This window comes from Canis aureus, chromosome 14 (genome assembly GCF_053574225.1).
Source record: "Canis aureus isolate CA01 chromosome 14, VMU_Caureus_v.1.0, whole genome shotgun sequence".
Lineage (NCBI taxonomy): Eukaryota > Metazoa > Chordata > Mammalia > Carnivora > Canidae > Canis > Canis aureus.
Window position 1 is genome coordinate 40,511,235 of NC_135624.1, and position 18,698 is coordinate 40,529,932.

The window sequence follows — 18,698 nt, forward strand, 5'->3', positions numbered from 1 at the left end:
CGGGGTTGGGCTGTGGAGTTCAGGGCCTCCCCGTGGCTCCCAGCCTGGCGTGGGGCAGGGGGTCGGGGGCTGGAGGTGTGAGACAGATGAACGGACGAGAGGTAAAACGTAGTCAATTTTATTCCTTTTAAACCACAAAATAGAGTCTTTGGTTGTACAAACATCACTAGTTACAGTCTTGCCAATGGGTGCCAGCTGGGGAGGGGGCAGTTAGTCAGAGGCCAGAACTCCTGAGGGATCTCTTTAAAATGCTAACACCCAGGTTAAAAGACTCAGGGCAAGGGTGGTGTGCAGCTGGCAGGGCCCCTACCCCAAGTCCAGGGGAGGTTCCGGAGCCTCTAGGAGGGCACGGGGCCCAGGCCACGGCGTCCTGGCCGCACTGGGCGGCGGCTGCTGCACAGTGTCACCTCCTCGGGGCCCACGGTGCCCGGTGACGGCCTGCCCAGAAGCACCATGGCCACCTCTCCGTCCTCCTCCTGCAGGCCTGGTGGGCAGAGGCAGGGGGCTGAGCGAGCTGATGGGGGGCCAGGCACCCTGGCTGTCCCTGGGCCTAGCCTGCCACTCACCAGGGCTGGGAGATGGTTCCAGGGACCTCAGCTCCTCAGCAAAATCTGGGGACTGTGAAGGGGAGAAGGATTAGGTCAGGATGGCACCCCAGGCCTGCCGGCAGCCGCCCCCAACAGCCTGGGGTCCCCGCTGAGCCCCGCACGGACAGAACAGGATGAAGACAGGCAGAGGGAGGGGGACAGGCCTGGGGGGGGGCACAGGGCCGCAGGAGGAGCGCGTGGCTGTCCTGCCGATGGGCCTGGTACCTGCAGCTCACAGACAGGTCTGGAAGAAGGAAGGGCTGCAAACACCCTGTAGTCAAACTTCCTCCCAGACAAGGCCTTGAAAGGACAGCGTGAGGGAGAAAGGCAGAGAGCGTGAAGAGGGGCAGAGGAGGGGGAGTCTGGGGAGGGGTGCAGGGCAGCCAATAGCTGCTGGCTCCTCACCAGGCGTCCAGGGGAGGTGCTGGTCTGGAGCCCGAGGTCTGGGGGGACAAAAAGTAGGCATTGGCAGAGGTCTGGGCTGTAGGGTGCCCCCCCCCCCAGACTGGCCACAGACCTTCCACGGGGGTGGGTGAGGGGGTGGGTGCAGGCGAGGGGGCCTCGGCCAGCCTCTCTAGGGGCCCCCGCCGGCTCCGGCCCTCCTGGGACTTGCTGAGGACCATCTGTGCGCGGAGGGCGTCCTGCTCCAGGGACTTCATCCTGTGGCAAATGGGAGGCAGGGCTGGGTGGCAGGCGCGCCGGGGGGCAGTGGGGGCGGGCAGGCCTCCTGCGGCCACCAGAGCCTCACCTGGCAGCCCTCCACAGGGCGCGCTTCTCGGCCTCCAGGGCTCGGCGCTCAGCAGGGGACAGAGCCCGGTCAGGCAAGGGCGTGGACAGCTCGGGGCTCTGCACGCGCAGCCGCTCCTGATGGCGCCGCTCCGCTTTGGCCGTGCGCACCGGGGCGCCACCTCCGAGAGGCTGGGGGGACGAGGGGCTGAGCCTGGGCCGGAAGACAAGGCAGGAGGACCAGGTGGGTGGGGGGCCGCTGGCATGGGGATCCCGGGGAGACGTTAAGTGCTGCCCCTCACCCTGCAGCAGGGCCGGCCCAGGGTGGCGGCTCCTCGGGCTCCTCGTCGTCGGGGGCCTCCCCGTCCAGGTCCAGGCTCAGCGCGCCGTCCTCTGCCTCCCGCATCAGCTGCGCCCTCTTCTGCTGCAACTTTCGGGCTGAGGTGGGGGTTGGGGGGGTGAGACCTGGACGCCCACCCGCCTGTCCCGCCCGCCCCCGTGCACACCTACCTTCCTCCTCCTGCATCTTGCGCAGGTCATCAGCACCCACCAGTGACACGCGCTTGGGGGGGCCCTCGGCCTGGGGCATCCGCACCTCCAGCTCAAAGTATTTCTGCCGCTCACGGAAAGAAAGCTGCTCCGGGGAGGCCATGGGCCCAGGTGTGGGGGGCTGCGGGAAGTGGGTACTGAGACCTGGCCCCTCGGGGCACCCGCCCCCCAGCCACACGTGCCAGCAGGGGCCCCGCTGCGTACCTGAGCAGGGGTGTCCTGCAGCGGGTGAGGGCCGGGCACAGCAGCAAAGGTCCTGTAGGCTTGCTTCACGTTGGTGGGCAGCGTGTCCGGAGAGGGTGGGGACGGGGGCTAGGGAAGGGGATGCACCTGAGCCGGCGAGGACCGCTGTCCCGGCTGCAGCCTCCCTCAGCTGCCTAACTCCCATGCCCAGCACAGAGCGCTCAGAGGGCATCACCTCTACGTCTGGGCCCACCGAGCCCTGGCCAGGCCCACACGGGTTTTCTCAGGAAAGGGCAGGGTGGGGCCAGAAGGTCAGACTGGGATCCAGGTGAGGGGGTGGGGATGTGGGGAAAAGACCCACTGGAGCCACCTCGCCCGAGGGCACTGCCAGGGCTGACCCCCGCCCACCACCCCCACGCATTAGACCTGGGAGCTTCAGCAGGCTCAGCTTGCCCACCCCCACAGGTATGTCTGCCCCGGGGCATAGGGAGGGGCGGCTGGCGGGTGCTGTCCCAGGGCACCGCCTCTGTGGAGGAGGGGGCACCGTCCTGTACCCCTGCCTGGCGTGCACTCACCTGCTGGCAGCTCGGGGAGTGGGGACCCTCGGCCATCTTCCCTCCTGTGGTCCCAGGCGGCACCTGCAGGGGTCAGGCAGTGCCGGGGGAGGGTCAGGCAGGGCTGAGGCCCCACAAAGAGTTGCTGGGAATTGGGGGGGGGGCTGCCAGAAGCTGTTCCTCAGTTCCCCAGCTGACCCCAGCCCAGGCCGAAACCACGGTGCAGCCAGCACAAGGGAGCCCCACCGAAGGCCACGGCCTGGAGGCCCCAGGCTCCCCGATGCAGGGCGGCAGTTGCTCCACGAGCACCCCCACTACCCTCCCTGTATATATGGAAGGGATGTGAGCAGGGGATGCCGGGCGCCCCCGCCCCCGGGCTCCCCCGCTCAGCTGTCCCTGCCTAAGGAACAAAGATCTGCACTAAAGCCCGTGGCAGCCCCCGCCCGCTCCCCCGGGCACAGCCTCCTGGCAGCCGCTATGGCTCTTGGAGAGGGGGTGAGACCCAGAGCTCCGTGCTGCCTGCCCCTGTGGCCGGTGTCGGGGTCCCTCCGGGCTGACCTCCTGCGCAGGTGAGTCAGGGGAGGGGGCATCCTAGGAGGCCGCCCGCGCCCTCCGCTGCCTCAGGGCTAGCTCCAGGAGGAGGCAGGGCCCCGGCGTGGGTGCCCCCAGCCAGTGCGCCCCTGTAGGCCCTACCGGGAAGCCCCGTCCCCCGGGTCTCCATGACCGGGCCAGAGGTGTGACCTGGACACGACACTGCCAGCGCCAGGTGTGGGGGCCAGAGGTGCCGAACCTGGCGGCAGAATCGGCAGCGCTGCGAGGGGCCTGCGGATGCAAGGCAGGGGACAGGGAAGTGGGCACCGGGGCTGGGCGTGCATGGAAGCCCCATGTGTAGGGCAGGGGCGCCCGGACACACACCATGGCCTCCAGTCCCCACTGTGGGGTTGGTCCCGGCGGCTCCTTCTCCTGGGGGCAGAGGGGACACAGGTCAGGGACGGCCAGCCTCGGGCCCTCCGGCCTGGGGGCAGCCGCTATCGGCGCTCTGACCTTGCCACAGCCTTCAGGGCTCAGCTCCCGATCGATGGAGGAGACGCTCTCCAGACTGTTCCGGCGGCCGACGCCTGCCGCGAAGGGGTTAGCGATGACGCCTGGGGACACCTGAGGAGACGAGAGGGGCACGCTAAGGTCAGGGCCACCACCCTCCCCGGTCCAAGGTCCCCTCCAGGGGCCAGCCAGAGCCCCAGCCGAAGACCTGGTGGTGAGCAAGCGGCTATGGCAGCCTTGCGGGGGGGGGGGGGGATCGTGACCGGCCCTGTGGACCACCTGGGCCACTGTCTGAGACACGGGGTAGCCACGAGTCATGGAAGCACGTTGTGGGCACCAGCGGCCATTTGGACACGTGACAGGAGGCCGGGGAGGTCAACTGTGGACGGTGAGCCCAGGAAGCAGAGGGGTGACCACACGGCAGGGGGCAGGCAGTGGACAGTGGGCAGTGGGTGTCCGCACAAGACCCCACTCGCACTCACAAGCCGCTTCTGGAACCTGCAGCACGAGCGCCCAGGATAGACTGAAATAAAGGACACGATGCCAGAGCAACACGGCAGCTGTGAGCACAGGGGAGCCCACTGTCTGCCGGGCAGCAGGGGTGGGGGGGCGAAAGCGGGAATGCAGGCAGATGGAGACACAGATGGCTGTCCCCCCAGGCCCACATGGGGCCCGTAGCTTGGCCCTGACCATCGGGAGGAACCAGAGCAGGCGCAGCCCCCACGCCGGCGGCCGGCAGAGAGCACGGGTGAGGGGAGGGCAGCAGCCCCACGGGGGCGAGGACAGAGGCGCCCCCGCAGGGACGCCGTCAGGATACACGGCGCCACTCATGACGCAGGTGGGCGCAGCGGGCAACACCTGAGAGATGCAGGCACAGCGGGAACACGCAGGACGGAGGCCCGACCAGCACACGGACTCTGACACGAGCGATTTAAGGACATGCTGAGGCACCCACATTCCCGACTTCTGGAAGACGCTTGTCCAAAGGCCTCAGGTGGCCTGGAGAGGCGGGGCCTTCAGGCCAGGTGGGGAGGGGCAGGCAGAGGGAGGGGCAGGGACAGGGCTGGTGGAGGGACAGAGAGGGACAGCACGGGAGGAGGGGAGGAGGGGAGGAGGGACGGCGCAGGTAGAGGGATGGGCAGGAACGGGGAGGGATGGGGAGGGACAGAGCAGGGACAAGGGGGGGGAGGGACAGGGAGGGACGGGGCAGAGGGAGAGATGCAGAGGCAACAGAGATGCAAGGCAGCCTCCGGGTTGAGGCCTGCCGTGAACTCCCTCCCCCAGGGCCGGGACTCCCAAACGGCCATGTGCGCTCCCATCCACGAGCCCAGCCGCGGCAGGTCCGGAGGCCGTGAGCACACGGGGCGCAGACCTGGCTCGTGAACAGCACTCTCCATCCTCGGGGAACGTGACGCAGGCCGGGAGGGCAGCAGGCGGCTCACAGATGAGCCATGTCAGGAGCCCGCCCGTCGGCCATGCTGCCCCTCGTGGAACGAGAGGCCGGTGAGGCCGCGGGGATAGCACGTGGGGAAGGGGGTGCTCCCGTGGCTCCCGTGGCGGCCCACGGCCAACAGGCGGGCGCAGGGGATGGATCTACAACATCCCCGTCGGGACCACCACGGGACCGACACCAAGAGCAGCCCCGGGTGCTGGGGGCGGCAGGTGGAAATGTGACGAGGAGCAGGGCGTCCAGACACCCTCACATCCCCAAGTTACACCCCACGTTCCAAGGGGAAAGAGTCCCTTCAAGTGGGGAAGCCTGGGGACACGATGTGGAGGCTGCCAGTGACAGGATGCACAGCCATCCACGCCTGTCCGGAGGCTGAGGTGGGTGGGGAGACACACTGGGGTAACCTGGTCAGAAACGCACCCACTCCAACCTGCCTCGAGAGGCCACGGGGCTCTGAACCAGGTCAGGTCAGGGAGGTGGGGCAGCCGGGCCCCCTGGACTGAGCCCTCAGCTACGAGGAACACCGTGGGGGCTGGGGAGGCACACAGGCTGCGGGGGCGGGATTCTGTGGCCTGTTCCTGCCACTTTTTTTCTAAACTTAGAATTATTTTATGGGGCAGCCCAGGTGGCTCAGCGGTTTAGCGCCACCTTCGGCCCAGGGCGTGATCCTGGAGACCCAGGATCGAGCCCCATGTCGGGCTCCCTGCATGGAGCTTGCTTCTCCCTCTGCCTGTGTCTCTCTCTCTGTGTGTCTCTCAGGAATAAATAAAATCTTTAAAGTTATTTTATGTATTTACTTACACTTTTTCTTTTTTTAGACTTATTCATGAGACACACAAAGAGAGAAACACAGGTATCACAACCATCCCTAAAAACACGGGAGGCCCGGGGTACACCTAGCTGGGAGCCTAACGACACAAACAACTACTTCTAGTGCCTTAAAAACACAGTATTTTGGGATGCCTGGTGGCTCAGTGGTTGAGAATCTACCTTAGGGTCAGGTTGTCTCCCGAGGTCCCGGGATCCAGTCCCATGTCGGGCTCCCTGCAGGGAGCCTGCTTCTCCCTCTGCCTGTGTCTCTGCCTCTCTCTGTGTCTCATGAATAAATAAAATCTCTTAAAAAGAAAATAAAATTTAGGACAGCTCAGGTGGTTCAGCGGTTTAGCACCGCCTTCGGCCCGGGGCCTGATCTTGGAGACCTGGGATCAAGTCCCACATTGGGCTCCCTGCATGGAGCCTGCTTCTCTCTCTGCCTGTCTCTGCCTCTCTCTCTGGGTCTCTCACGAATAAATAAAATCTTTAAAAAAAAATTAAAGTAAAATAAAAAAACAACAACAAACAGTCCCAGGACACTGGCCCAGCTAGAGGAGCCTGTGACTCTTGGTGGGTCTCGGGATCATGAGTTCAAGCCCCATGTTGGGCGAGGAACCGACACCAAAGACAACAGGACAAACTCACGGCTTTGGTCAGGCTCCAGTCCCCCTGGCCGCAGCCCACACCCCCACGCCCTCCCGCTCACTGACACGGACAGATGGAGGGAAGGGAGCCGCGCGTGCGGAAGGCAGCAGGGAGATGGGCGCAGGGGGCCGGAGGGGGCAGGTGAGTGTGGACCAGGCCGGGGACTCTCCGGGAAAGCCGCTGGAAGATGCCCGCTGACCGCTGAACGGGCTGGTGAGCCGGCCACCAGGGAGGGATGTGACCAGAGGGCAGGGCGCAGCAGCGCTGGCAGGCCGGTGGGCACGCCCTGGAAGCCCAGAAGCAGACGCCGCCCAGACGAGGCCCCTGAGGCAGAGGGAAGCCCTGCATCTGCCCAGGGCTCCACATCAGGTAGGGGCAGCGGCCCATGAGCTGCGCAGCACCCGCTGCAGAAGCGGGGCCTCCAGCTGCGTGGGGAGCGTGGCTACAGGGACGTGGCATCAAGGCCAGTTTCCAGAACCTGAGCGGGGTTCACAGGACACCTGTAGGCCCCCGATGCCCACAGGGCTGGAGGTGCGCGGGGGCGGTTTACAGAGAGCGGGGTGGGCAGGGTGAGGATCTGGGGCACGCCCAGCCCACGCCCTGCGGCTTCACGAACTGCAGCAAACGTCCAGCCCCTTTGAGTCAACATGAGGCAAGGCCACTGGCTGCCGCTGTCACCCAGGCAGAGGTCCCGGGGCAGATCCAAAGGGCTGCTGCCGAGATCCAGACTAACAAGGAAGCCACAGCCATCCACCAATGGGCTCGGCGCACACACGCTCCTGCGCGGACAGAACTCTGAAATCCAAGGTGACCTCTACTCATCCCGCCCATCACAGAACCCCCAGATTAGCAAACACTCAAAAACCAGTCCGAAGTCTTCTAATGTAAGAAAAACAGGTAACGCGGCCAATTAGAGATGAAGGTGCAGCGGAAAGTGACCGTACCCAGGGCCCCATGCGGCGGCTGAGGACACCGGGCACAAGGGCGGCCCCACATGGCCAGGCCCGCAGGGACCTGGGCGCTCAGTCTCCACTGCCGACACAACACAGCCACTCCCCCCAGAAACACTCCCAGGAGGATCACACCGCCCTGCCTCTGAAAACTTTTATTAGTACGAAAAAGAAATGTAGGACAACGTAGGACGGGGAGAACTTTAAAATGGGGAGACTTTTCTACACAAAATCCTGAATCCAAAAGACACAGAATAAAAGACAAAACTTAATTCAAAAAAATGTAGAATTTTAAAACTGCCAAGAAACCCTTCTTCAAAAGCAAAATTGACCCAAAGGTTTATATCCCACAGAACAGGAGGCTGATGTTCAGAACGTGCATCAGCACATCACTTACAGGGGGACGGATGAGGCTGAGCGCCCAGGCTGCAGCACACAGGGCCCCCCGCCCCGACCCCGGGCTGGCTGGCGTGCCATGGGGAGCCAGCACCCTGCACCAGGTGTGAGTGCCCCCCGGAACTCGGGGACACATCACCGTCAGATGTTCAGGCCTGTGCAGCCACTTTCCTCTGTTCGATAACAGCTTTAAAATCAGCAAACGTACAAATTAAAACACCTCAAAACTCTCACACACGGGAAAAAGTAAAAACACAGCCTCCTCCAGGACCACCTTCTCCACGCCTCCGCAGAAAGACACAGGGAGGGGCCGGCATGGGGCCCAGCCTGGCGCCCGGGTGCCCAGTGGGGCACGAGCCCAGGCTCCGTTCCCGTCCACCCCTCGCTGGCCGGAAGTGGCTGCCCCAGAGACCAGTGCTCGCAGGCCGACCTGAGTGACTGCCCCGTCCCTGTGTGGGTGAGAGCCCTCAGAGGCCTGGGTGGGCTGCAGGCAGGCATGACCCCGGCCCTCGCTCTGGGGGAGTGGGCAGGAGGACGGCAGGGGCCCCACGTGCCATACCCCCACCCCAGCTTCTGCTCTGAGGTTTAAAGTCCTGGGAACAAGTCATCTGCTGAGGAGCTGCCAGCAGAGGACGGCGCCCAGAGGCTGGGGTCCCCAGCCGGGTCTGCAGGTACAGCCCCAGGGGCCACCTGCGTGGCTTAGACCCCCCAAACCTGCAAGTGCTGCCTGCCTGGAAGCTCGCGGCTCTGTCTCCCCTCCCAGGGCCTGGTCGTTCCACACGCCCTTGTGCCCCGTCTTCCCTGGGCTGAACCTCTGCGCACCGGGAGCGGGTGCCTGGACCACGGCCTGGCACTAACCCCCCAACCCGCCCTCCACCTGCCGAAGGCTGAGCACTCCCTGAGGCATGCACGCGGAGAGATGTCCGCAGTCACTCGTCACGGCTGGGGGTGGAGGACCTAGGCGGCAGGCACTGACCTCAGCGGGAGCCACGGTGCTGGTGTCGAAGCCGTCACAGACGAGCACGGTGAGGGTGTCGCCCACGCTGCGCAGCAGCTGCACGGCCTCGCCGTGTGTCAGGCCGAGCAGGCTCTGTTGGTTCACCTCCAGCAGCCGCAGCCCCACCCGCAGCCGGCCATCGCGTCCGGCTGCTCCCGTGGGGCTCACCTGCAGAGACCCAGGCCTCAGACGTTGGGGGGCCTCTTCCCTGCCACCGAGGAATCCCATGGAGTGGGTCTGGCCAAGGAGGGGCCCTCACCTTGGAAATGAAGATGCCCTCGTCCGTGGGGTCACAGGGGTTCCCCGCATGGCCCTTGGCGCCCCCTCGAACACTGATGCCCAGCTTCTCCCCGGGGGCCTTCTGGATGCAGAGCTCCCGCATGCCCGGGGGTGGCGGGTCCCTCCTCACGAGCAAGACCAGCTCCAGGCAGGGCCGGAGCAGGGCGCTAACTGCCTCCTGGTGTGTGGCCTCCCGAATGTCCTGCCCGTTCACTGCCAGAATGCGGTCCCCAACTCGAAGGCCACTACGTGCGGCCAGGCCCCGTGGGAGCACCTGTCAGGGGAGGACAACGTTCAGCGGGCTGGAGGCCTTGCTGCCCCGCGGCTGGCCGGGCCCTCGTACACAGACACGCGTGTGGGGCCTGCACTACCTTGGAGATGAACACGCCAGGCTCCTGGATACCAAACGGGTGGCTGGAGTGGTCAGAGCCCCCGACGATGCTGAGCCCCAGTGGGCCCCCGGCTCTTGGGAGGCAGATCTCCTGGGGATGCCAAGGGACACAAGGAGCTGGCTGAACAACCCCCCTGGAGCCGCCCGGGGAGCTTCTCCAGCACAGGGGGTGTACGGGCCCCAGCGGCTAGTCAGGTCCTCAGGGGCGAGGGGCCCTGGCAACTCAAGGCACATGGACCACATGGTGAGGCAGTGGGCCTGGAGGGCGAGAGCACCTGCTTTCCCGCCCGGAGGAACTAACATCCACACCTACAACTTTGTGGGGAGACGTGGGGAGAGTCGGGCACAGGTAAGGGAGGCCTGGGTCTTACCTCCACCGGGTACGGCCCCTCCAAGGTGGCAGCCAGCAGGCTAGGAGCCAGCCTGAGCGGCCCAGACTCTCCAGGGCTGGCAGTGACCACGGTGCTGGGGGCTGTGACAGGGGGTGGGGGGGAGTGTGGCAGAGGGCTGGGGGGAAGGGGCCCCCCGGCCTCCCGCTCCAGCAGCAGGGCGATGGTGGGGGACGCGGCGGTCAGCAAGGAGACGGCGTGGTCGTGCCTGGCCTCAGTCATGTCCACCCCGTTGATCTGCAAGAGGGGGGCCAGTCAGGGGGCCCTGTGGGGGAGCAGAGCAGACAGGGCAGTACACAGGCCCCGTGTCCCCCACTCACCGAGAGGACACGGTCGCCGACCTGCAGGGTGCCCGCCCGGTGGGCAGCGCCCCCCTCTGCGATGCGCGAGATGAAGATGCCCTGCAGCAGAAAGGAGGGCCGGAGGCACTGAGTCCCAGTCTCTGCCCGGCTCCCTCCCCGCCCGGCCCCCCCCACCCCTGCCTCACCCCATCGCCAGCCCGGTAAGGTGTGGAGCCTTTCCCGCCGGCGATGCTGAAGCCTAGGCCCTTCTCGCTGCGCACAAGGCAGGCCACGTGCCGCTGGCGGAGGGGCCCAGCAGCCTCGGGCTGGAGCAGGGGCAGGCGCAGGCCGGCTCCCCGCCGTTCCCGCGGGCTATAGTCGTCCTCAGGCCGCAGCGGCGTGACAGTGACCGCGTTCTCGGGCTCCACCATGCGCTCCCGCCACAGCCGCATCTGCACGGTGGTGCCTGCGCCCCGCAGCGCCTCCACAGCTTGGTGGTGCTCCGCGCCGTGTAAGGCCACGCCGTTCACCTGCACAGCAGGAGTGGGATGCGTGTTAGGACGGGGCTGCGGCCTCACGAGGGCTCTGCGCACACTCCTGCTGCGGACCACTCCCCAACCTGTGTGACCCCGGGGGGAAGGATGCGAGCGGCTGATAGGGACACGGGGACACCCGGGCCCTGCGGTTCCCCCCGCCCGTCCCCAACCCAGGCAGCCCCAGACTCAAGATGCCTCCGGCGCCTGAGCTCACTGGGCGTCTGACCCTGCGCCTCACCCTGACCCCGGCTCCGTGAGGCTCCCTCCCTCCAGCTCAGCTCTCCCTACCCAGGGGGCCAGAGCAACTCCTCCCAAAGCTATGATGGGACCTCAGCCCTGCCTGGGCGGACGCGCGGCTGGCTGGTGGCCCCCGTCCACTGCCCCTTCTGGGCCCCCGCAGGAAGGGCCAGCCGCCATCAGACTCGCCCCGGTGCGCCTGCCCAGTCAGCACACGCACACAGCCTCTGCGGAAGCCCCTGCCCCGCTGCTAGAGGACTGACCGCCTCCCCAGCCGCTGCTCCCGGCACAGCCAGCACCTGCACCCCTGGGCTCCTGCCCTGATGGCCAGGGCTGCGCGGACCCTGAGACGTGTCGCCGACTCACCTCGAGGAGCTTGTCGCCCACCCGGACCCCTGCCTGGGCTGCGGGGCCCTCCTCGGACACCCGTGAGATGAATATGCCCTAAGGAAGAAGCGGGAGCTGAACGGAGAACCAGAACACAGAGGCCCTGAGGGCCCGGCCTGGCTTGTCCCGGGGGCGAGCAGCTGGAAGGCACAGGCTGACCTCCCGGGATGACTTTCAGCCCCAAGCCCAGCGCAGGCCACTGAAGGGGGGAGCGCAGAGCGCCGAGGGCTGGCGCACGGCACACCGTGTCTAAGTAACCTGCCTGGGCCACCGTCAGGCAGGGCCACCGTCAGGCAGGGCGGTGGTGCCTGGGCCACCGTCAGACAGGGCGCCTTGGCAGGGGCCCCTGAGGGTGAGCAGGGGCGCAGAACAAAGTGCGCCAAGACGTCGGAAGGTGCGGCACAACTTCCCGCAGGACTACACAGGCCTCATGGGAAAATAGGGTGCCGGGAGAGGGGTCCCCGAGGCGGCATGGCTCCTCACCTCGTCATCCCCCTTGTAGGGCGTAGAGCCCTTGCCACCAGCGATGCTGATACCCAGGCCCCCCGTCTGCCGCACAATGGTGAGCGTCAGCTAGAAACAGAACAGATACTCGCTGTCTGGGGACTGCTGTGGGCCTGGCGGGGGCGGGGGGTCTGCGCAGGGACGGGCACCTGCCAGGGCAGAGCACAGCCTGGCCGGAGGCCCGCGCCCTGCCCCCTCCTGCACACCCGCCTCTGACACTGCTGCCTTCCCCGGGCCCCATGCCGGGGCTGTCGCCTGTGTCGGAGGCCGGCACGCCCCAACCCTAGGGGGTGCACAGAAGCTCTTAAGGGGCGGGGGTCTGCGCAGGCGTGCGGGGGGCCAGAGGAGCGAGCGCCCATAGCCCGGGAAAGCAAGGCCACAGCCCGGGACACAGAGCACAGAGCGAGTACAGACCTCTTCCTCCTCAATGCGTGCGGGCTCTATCAGCAGGTTATTGGCCTGGTCAAACGACACCCCCTGTTAGGACAGGACCAGCGAAGGCATGCAGGTGAGCCACCGCCCTGCCTTGCCACCACCTCACCCGGCCCCGCCAAGAGCAGAAGGGAGGCACAACCACACCAAGCTCCCGCAGCCCGAGCGCCAGCCCCTCCCTGGGCGTGGGGTCCTTTCTAGTCCAGGACTGTGGCCGCCACCACCGCCACCACCACCGCCACCACCACCGCCACCATCACACAGGACGGGCTCAGCTGGTCCAGGGGACCCCACAGCAGGCTGAGGCCATGCCCGGCTGTCCCGGATTCCAGGCACCTAAGGCCCTCAGCAGCCACGGCATCACGCCCATGTGCAGGGCGAGACCTTGACGTCAGAAGCACAGGCATGCTGAGCGGGTGAGATGCCCCCGGGGAAACAGGCAGGACCCTGGGCGGGCCCGAGAGCCACCTGAGGGCTGGGGAGAGGATGTGGGTGAGGGTCCAGTAGGCCTGAAGCCCAGCTCTGAGGAGGACACGAAAAGAAACAAGAGTCTGGGCAGCTATGGCCGGGCTGCCTGACCCCGGGGATGGGGCCTCGGAGCACCCATCTGAAACCAGCCCAGGAGGGTGTGGAGAGCAGCAGCCCTTGGGGAGCGCCCTCCCCTGGCAGCCAGACTCGGGCCGCAGGCTGACAAGCAGCAGCAGAGACGCTGCGGGGACAGGGCAGCCTGGGGTCGAGAGGGATTGTGAGCAGAGACCCACCTTGATGGAGGGCGCAGAGACCACGGCCTCCTCCTTGTCCTCCTCGGCCACTGCCACCTCCTCCTCCTCCTCGTCCTCCTCCTCGTCCTCCTCGGCCTCCTCCTCGGCTCGTGGAGCCCAGGGCGTGTGAGGGCCGTTGTGCCAGCCCCCAGCCCCTGCCGGGCCCTCACCGTCTGGCTGCGCCCCCTGCAGCAGAGCCACGACGGCCTCGGGCTGGGGCAGCTTGGAGATCTTGAAGTGCTTCTTGTAGTGCGGTGTGTCCTTGCGGATGAGACGTTGCCTCCCGCCAGGCAGGGGCCAGGGCGCCTCCAGCTGCCCCTCCTCGCTCTCGCCATCTTCCCCTGCTGGGGGCAGCAGCAGCGTGTCCTCTGCAAAGCGCACTGTGGGCTGTGTGAAGCCAGGCGTGAGATGGTGGCAGGTCACCCCCCCAGGGCCTCTGAGTAGCATGGCGTCGGACACGGCACTCAGGGCCGGGAAAGAGCCTGCAAGGGAACTTGTGGGAACGGACACGGGGGGCGGAGGCCTGGCCAAGCTCCAGCGGGGAGAGCCCACCGTGAGGCCCAGCCGCACACTGGCGGGTCCCACCTACACATCTGCTTGGCCTCCGGCGCCAGCCTTACCTCCTCGTACGTCTCCTCCTCCACAGCCTCCTCCTGGGCGTTGGGGGCGGCTTCCTGCTGGCTCAGCCCCTGGGTGTCTGCCAGTGACCCCTCAGGTTCACCTTGGGAGGCGGTGCCTGTGGACGGCTGCGAATCCTCACTCAGGCCGGACTCCGTGCTCAGTCTCTTGTCCTGGAGCGGGTGGGGCAGCGGGTCAGTCCATAGCACCCCTGGCGGGCTCAGTCCGGCACGGTGGGGGCCGTCCATCCCAGTCCGCAGGCAAGTCGTGCTGCCATCAGACCGAATGGATGACATGCAAAGATGCTTCTGGGGACCTCCCAGAGCTCTTCCCGAAAACAAGACAACAACGAGCCCCCGGAGAACACTGGCCTGAGAACAGCGAGGGGCCCTGATGGAGCACAGCTGTGTGAACAGCAGCTTCGCGGGGGGGGGGGCATTCTACATCCCCCAGGTGTAATGGGCACCCTGCTGCAACCCTAGGGATCCCAAAGCTTCCCTTTGCCCTTGATGCTAGAAGCTCAAGCGGCAGAACCAAGCTTGCTGGACTATGATCCCAGCTCCTAACACTGAAGCTGGTGCTGCCCCTGCCGGTGGTGTGAAAACCTGTGGAGGACACCGACCCCGGGGCCTCATGCTCCAACCCCTATGCCACCTCTGGCAGCCCACCGTGCTCCTGCCCTGCACGTCTACAGCACACGCTCCCCTGCACCTGCCCCAGTAGCCTTCGCATGACATGACCCTGCTCCAAGGGAGGGCACAGCACACGTGGCCCTAGACCACCCACCAGGCTCATCCCCCACCACCCCAGCCACCCTGAGCCCTAGAGCCCCACACCCAGGATGACAAGACACCCAGAGCTCCCAAGAGGTGCAAGCCTGCCAGGCTGGTGTCCCTTGGGCACAGTGCAGGTTCCCACAGGCACCTCCTCGAGGGGCGAGGGCAGCCTGGACTCAGGCTTCCAGGAGTAGGCTTCACCACGACGCTCCTCGACACCCCTCTTCATCACCTTCAGCTCGCTGGGGTGAGGTGTGGCCCGGCGCTGCAGGCCCTGCAATGTGCACAAGGGCACGCGGTGGGGCAGGGTAGGGTCAGGTGAGGGCAGGGAGGAAGCAGCCCACCCAGGGAGCCCCTCGCCATACCCGCTTCTCGGCAGCAGCTCCCTCGGCATCATCGCTGCACATGGGGACCTCCAGAAACTGGATGACGCTGACGCGGCTGGGCGGGGCATCGCTCCAGCTCTCCGAAGGGCTGCTCTGCAGCCCTGATTCCTCTAAGGGAGACGCACATTAGCATTAGGAAGCCCCACTCATCTGAAACCATACCCCACCCCCACCCCAGTTCCCAGCTGCCAGTCGCCAGCAACCTACCAAGGCTGGGTGGGGGCTGCTGGGGCAGCAGGTAACAGGTGAGCACCTTCTCGCCGGTCTGAGCATCATCCTCCGTCTGGAACCGGAGCATCGGCTGTGCCTGGTTCTCAGCGAGCCATAGAGCCTTGAGGTTGAGGTGGGTGAGCGCAAACGGCAGACTCTGCAGCCTGGTGGCCAGTGGGCACGATCAGCTCGGTGGGGGGGGGGGGGACAGTGGGCACAGCCAGCTTGGTGGCGGGGGGGTGCACGGTGGGCACGGCCAGCTCGGTGGTGGGGGGGGACAGTGGGCACGGCCAGCTCGGTGGGGGGGATGGTGGGCAGGGTCAGCTCGGTGGGGGCAGGGGATGGTGGGCACGGCCAGCCCGGTGGGGGCGGGGGATGGTGGGCACGGCCAGCCCAGTTGGGGGGGGGGGTGTGGGCACTCACCGGTTGCCGGCCACGTCCAGCACATGTAACTCAGCCGTGTGGGCGAGCTCGGCTGGCAGAGTGGCCAGGCGGTTGTCCCTCAAGGAGAGAACACTGAGGGCCGCACAGCCTCCAATCTCCGGTGGCAGCACCTCCAGGCGGTTCCGGTCTGCATTGAGGTTGGTCAGCTTGGTCAGCTTCCCCAAAGACCGAGGCAGAGCCTAGGCAGGAAAAGGACAGCCAAAGGTTGACAGAAAGCCACCAGAATTTGGAAGGAGAGGAGCACCCCTCAGGGCACCCCCAGCACCTGCTTCCCACCGGCAGCCTCCCATCCAGGCAGATGGCTGGGCCCGCGCCGCGGCACCCTATCCCTGCTCCCCCGGTCCTGCCAGGCTGGGCCGTACCGTCAGCAGGTTCTCAGTGAGGATCAGCTCTGAGAGATTCTCGCAGTCACCAATGGCCTCGGTCACCTCACACAGACGGTTCTGGTCCACCTTCAGGATGGACAGCTGCTTCAGCTGACCTGGTGTCGGGGAGAAGGGGTGACGGGCTGCAGGGGGTGGAGGGCCCGTGCAGCTCGCAGCTTGGAGCCCCGCTCCGGCCCAGGCAGCACCCTCCCCGCCGCCCTCCCCAGCCCCAGAGAGGACGGCTCTGCACGCCCTGGTGGCCTCCCTGCCCGGCCTTCCCCATGCCCCCAGCATCCTGCCCCCTTCTCGGGGCGTCTCTCGGAGCCCAGTCAAGGTCTTCCTCCCAGGACCCTCCTCTGGGCCAGGCCTCACGGCCAGCCACGCCCCTCCCAGTGCCCGGGTTGGCGCTGACCGATGCCGTCAGGAAGCCTCTGCAACAGATTCTGGGAAAGTAGCAGGTCAGTGAGCAACAGCAGGCCACCGAGCTCCGCGGGCAACTCCTCCAGCCGGTTCTCCGACACGTCCAGGCACACCAGGCGCCGCAGGTTCCCCAGCTCCTGCGGGTGGGTGCGGAGGGTCAGGGCACGGCCAGGCGCGAGCCAGGGGCTGCCGCACCCTCACTCACCGGGGGCAGTGCCGACAACTGGTTCCGGTCCAGCCACAGTTCCCGGAGATTGGGCAGAGCCCCGAGGGTGTCGGGCTGCAAAAACAGACAGGGACAGGGCAACGGGGTCAGAGTAACAGCCCGGGGTTCGCCCGCCTTGCCTCACCCGCCACGGCCCCGCCCTCTCCGCACCAGTACTTCCAGCTCGTTGCCTCCCAGATCCAGCTGTTCCAGCTTGACCAGGAAGGACAGAGACCTACGGAATAAACAGCAGGTTGTGCTGTGGCCACGTGAGCCAAGGCCCCCCAGGACCGCGGCCGAGCCGGTGCCAGCAGGTGACCGAAGCCCACTCACGAGGGCAAGGACTTGAGCAGGTTCTCCCGGAGCTCCAGGGTCACCAGGTTGGCGAGGCTGAAAGAGAGATCAGGGCGGGGCATGATGGAAGCCGGGGCAGCGGGCAGAGGAGTGGGTCTGGGCCAGGCCCCCTGCCCTGGAGAGCACTCACTTGCCCACGTCCCCGGGCAGCGCCTGCAGGGACACATCATTCAGGGCCAGGTGAGCCAGGCTGCGCAGCTGAGTGAAGCCTTCGGGGAGCCTACAGCAGAAGCAGGGGACCTCAGGTGTCCAGGAGGGGGCTGTGCAGGCCCCGCGCCCGCTACTGCCCCCGCTGTGGCCACCACCCACCTAGACAGAGGGTTCCCACTGAAGTCCGCGATCTCCAGAGCCTTGCAGAACTTGATGCTCTCGGGGATCTCAGGGATGTCTGCAGTGGGACAGAGGTCACCTTGGAGTGACAGCCAGAGTCTCCGAGAACTCAAAGCCCTTCCCGCCACCCCGGGCTCCACCCCAACCCATGCTGGGCTCGCACCGTTCCGGGACACGTCCAGCTCCACCAGCTGCATAAAGTTGGCCACCTCAGGGGGCAAGCGCTGGATCTCGTTGTCGCTCAGACCCAGCTTGCGGAGGTTCAGCAGCCGGAAAAAAGGCTGTGGGCAGAGAGAGGGGTCAGGGGAGGACGGACTGTGGCGGGGGCCCCCTCCGGAGCAGACGCAGCTCCCACGGGCCTCTGCCTGGCTCAGGCCACAAAGGAACCCGGGGTCCTGCCCCGTAACCGCCCCCTGCAGCAAGAGAAGGAAAGACGGGTGCCCTCGTCTTGCTAACGCTTCCAACTTCCTAACTTTCAGTACCTGGTCCCTTCACGTCACCTCGGACGCGTCCCTGCCACCCTCCCGCCACACGACAGACCCCAGGCCTGCGAGCCGAGCCGTAGCTGAGAAGTTCGCCTCCTGGTTGGGTAGCTGCGCAAACTCCACCCACCCGGGAAGAGCCCCGGCCCCCCAGCCACCCCGCCCAAGCCTGTGGCAAGAGTTTGATGCCTACGAAAAGACAGAAAAAAAACAAAGGCAACGGGAGCAGCAGAGGGGGACCGCAGGTCCGGGCTGCCGTGCAGGCTCCCGGCGGCGAGGCCAGAGCCCGGCCTTCCATGCCCTCCACGCCCTCCAAGCCGGCCAGCCGCCACGCCCTTGGAGGCTCGCAGCCCCCAGGCACCGGCCACTCAGCACCCGGTGTCCAGAAAGGAAATCCTCCCATGACCGGCTTCCTCCAGCCTCTCCTCCGGAGCAGCCTCAGGGAGGCGAGCGGCGGGCAGGGCAGGCGGCGCGAGGCCCGGGCCCACCTGCAGGGCAGCGCCAACTCCCCCCCCCCCCCCGGGGCGGCCCCGCGCTCACCTTGGGCAGCTCGCGCAGCTGGTTGGCGTCGAGCAGCAGCTCCTCCAGGCTGCGGCTGTAGCGGTAGATCTCCTCGGGCACGGCCTGCAGCGAGCAGTGCCGCTTGTCCACCGACTCCACGTGCCGGTTGCAGCGCCACAGCGGGATGCACTTGAGCATGGTGCGGGCGGGCGGGCTCAGGCGCGGGCGCGGGCGGCGGGCTCGGCCGGGGGGCGGGGCTCGGTCCGCATGAGCCCGGCGGCGGGCGGGGGAGGGGCGGCGGCGGCGGCGGCGGCGGCGGCGGCGGCGGCGCTGGGCCCGGCCGCGCTCAGAGCGCTCGACCCAAGGCGGCCCGCGCTGGGGGGCGGGGTGCGGCCGGGGCCGGGGAGGGCGCGCGGCCGGCCGCGCTCAGACTCCGGGGAGGCGGCGGCGGCCCCGCATCCCGCCCAGCCCGCTCGCCCGCAGCTGTGCCGCAGCCAGGACGGCCGCCGCTGCCCGCCG

The 18,698-nt window shown here is 66.9% G+C and overlaps 1 protein-coding gene across 4 annotated transcripts; it reads right to left on the reverse strand.

Annotated features, from left to right (window-relative positions):
- Positions 1-102: 102 nt before the first annotated feature.
- SCRIB (scribble planar cell polarity protein) lies at positions 103-18,433 on the reverse strand. 4 transcript variants are annotated; one of them, XM_077847577.1, is made up of 36 exons: positions 18,219-18,432; positions 17,360-17,477; positions 17,176-17,254; positions 16,997-17,086; positions 16,846-16,902; positions 16,684-16,747; positions 16,513-16,587; positions 16,300-16,444; positions 15,885-16,003; positions 15,502-15,701; positions 15,076-15,242; positions 14,848-14,978; positions 14,631-14,756; positions 13,709-13,879; positions 13,089-13,475; positions 12,310-12,372; positions 11,875-11,964; positions 11,371-11,448; positions 10,438-10,761; positions 10,271-10,351; positions 9,933-10,187; positions 9,542-9,652; positions 9,151-9,444; positions 8,871-9,059; positions 3,644-3,754; positions 3,515-3,562; positions 2,621-2,683; positions 2,067-2,174; positions 1,824-1,983; positions 1,616-1,751; positions 1,336-1,527; positions 1,105-1,247; positions 993-1,030; positions 813-887; positions 567-618; positions 103-484 (listed from the first exon to the last, which is right to left on the reverse strand). In XM_077847577.1, exons 1-36 carry the CDS (start codon positions 18,375-18,377, stop codon positions 339-341), a joined length of 4,845 nt encoding a protein of 1,614 aa, XP_077703703.1. In that variant the 5' UTR covers positions 18,378-18,432; the 3' UTR covers positions 103-338. The 4 variants fall into 4 exon arrangements, with proteins under 4 accessions (XP_077703703.1, XP_077703704.1, XP_077703706.1 ...); XM_077847578.1 differs by lacking the exon at positions 12,310-12,372 and having other exon boundaries at positions 18,219-18,433; XM_077847580.1 differs by lacking the exon at positions 9,933-10,187.
- Positions 18,434-18,698: the final 265 nt, after the last annotated feature.

Coding starts and splice junctions, on each gene's coding strand:
- SCRIB (XM_077847577.1), bottom strand. CDS start 18,377: ATGCTCAAGTGCATCCCGCTGTGGCGCTGCAACCGGCACGTGGAGTCG. Junction 2,175..2,620: donor ACTCCCCGAGCTGCCAGCAG/GTGAGTGCACGC, acceptor CCCCTTCCCTAG/CCCCCGTCCCCACCCTCTCC. Junction 1,752..1,823: donor CAAGATGCAGGAGGAGGAAG/GTAGGTGTGCAC, acceptor CCCCCACCTCAG/CCCGAAAGTTGCAGCAGAAG.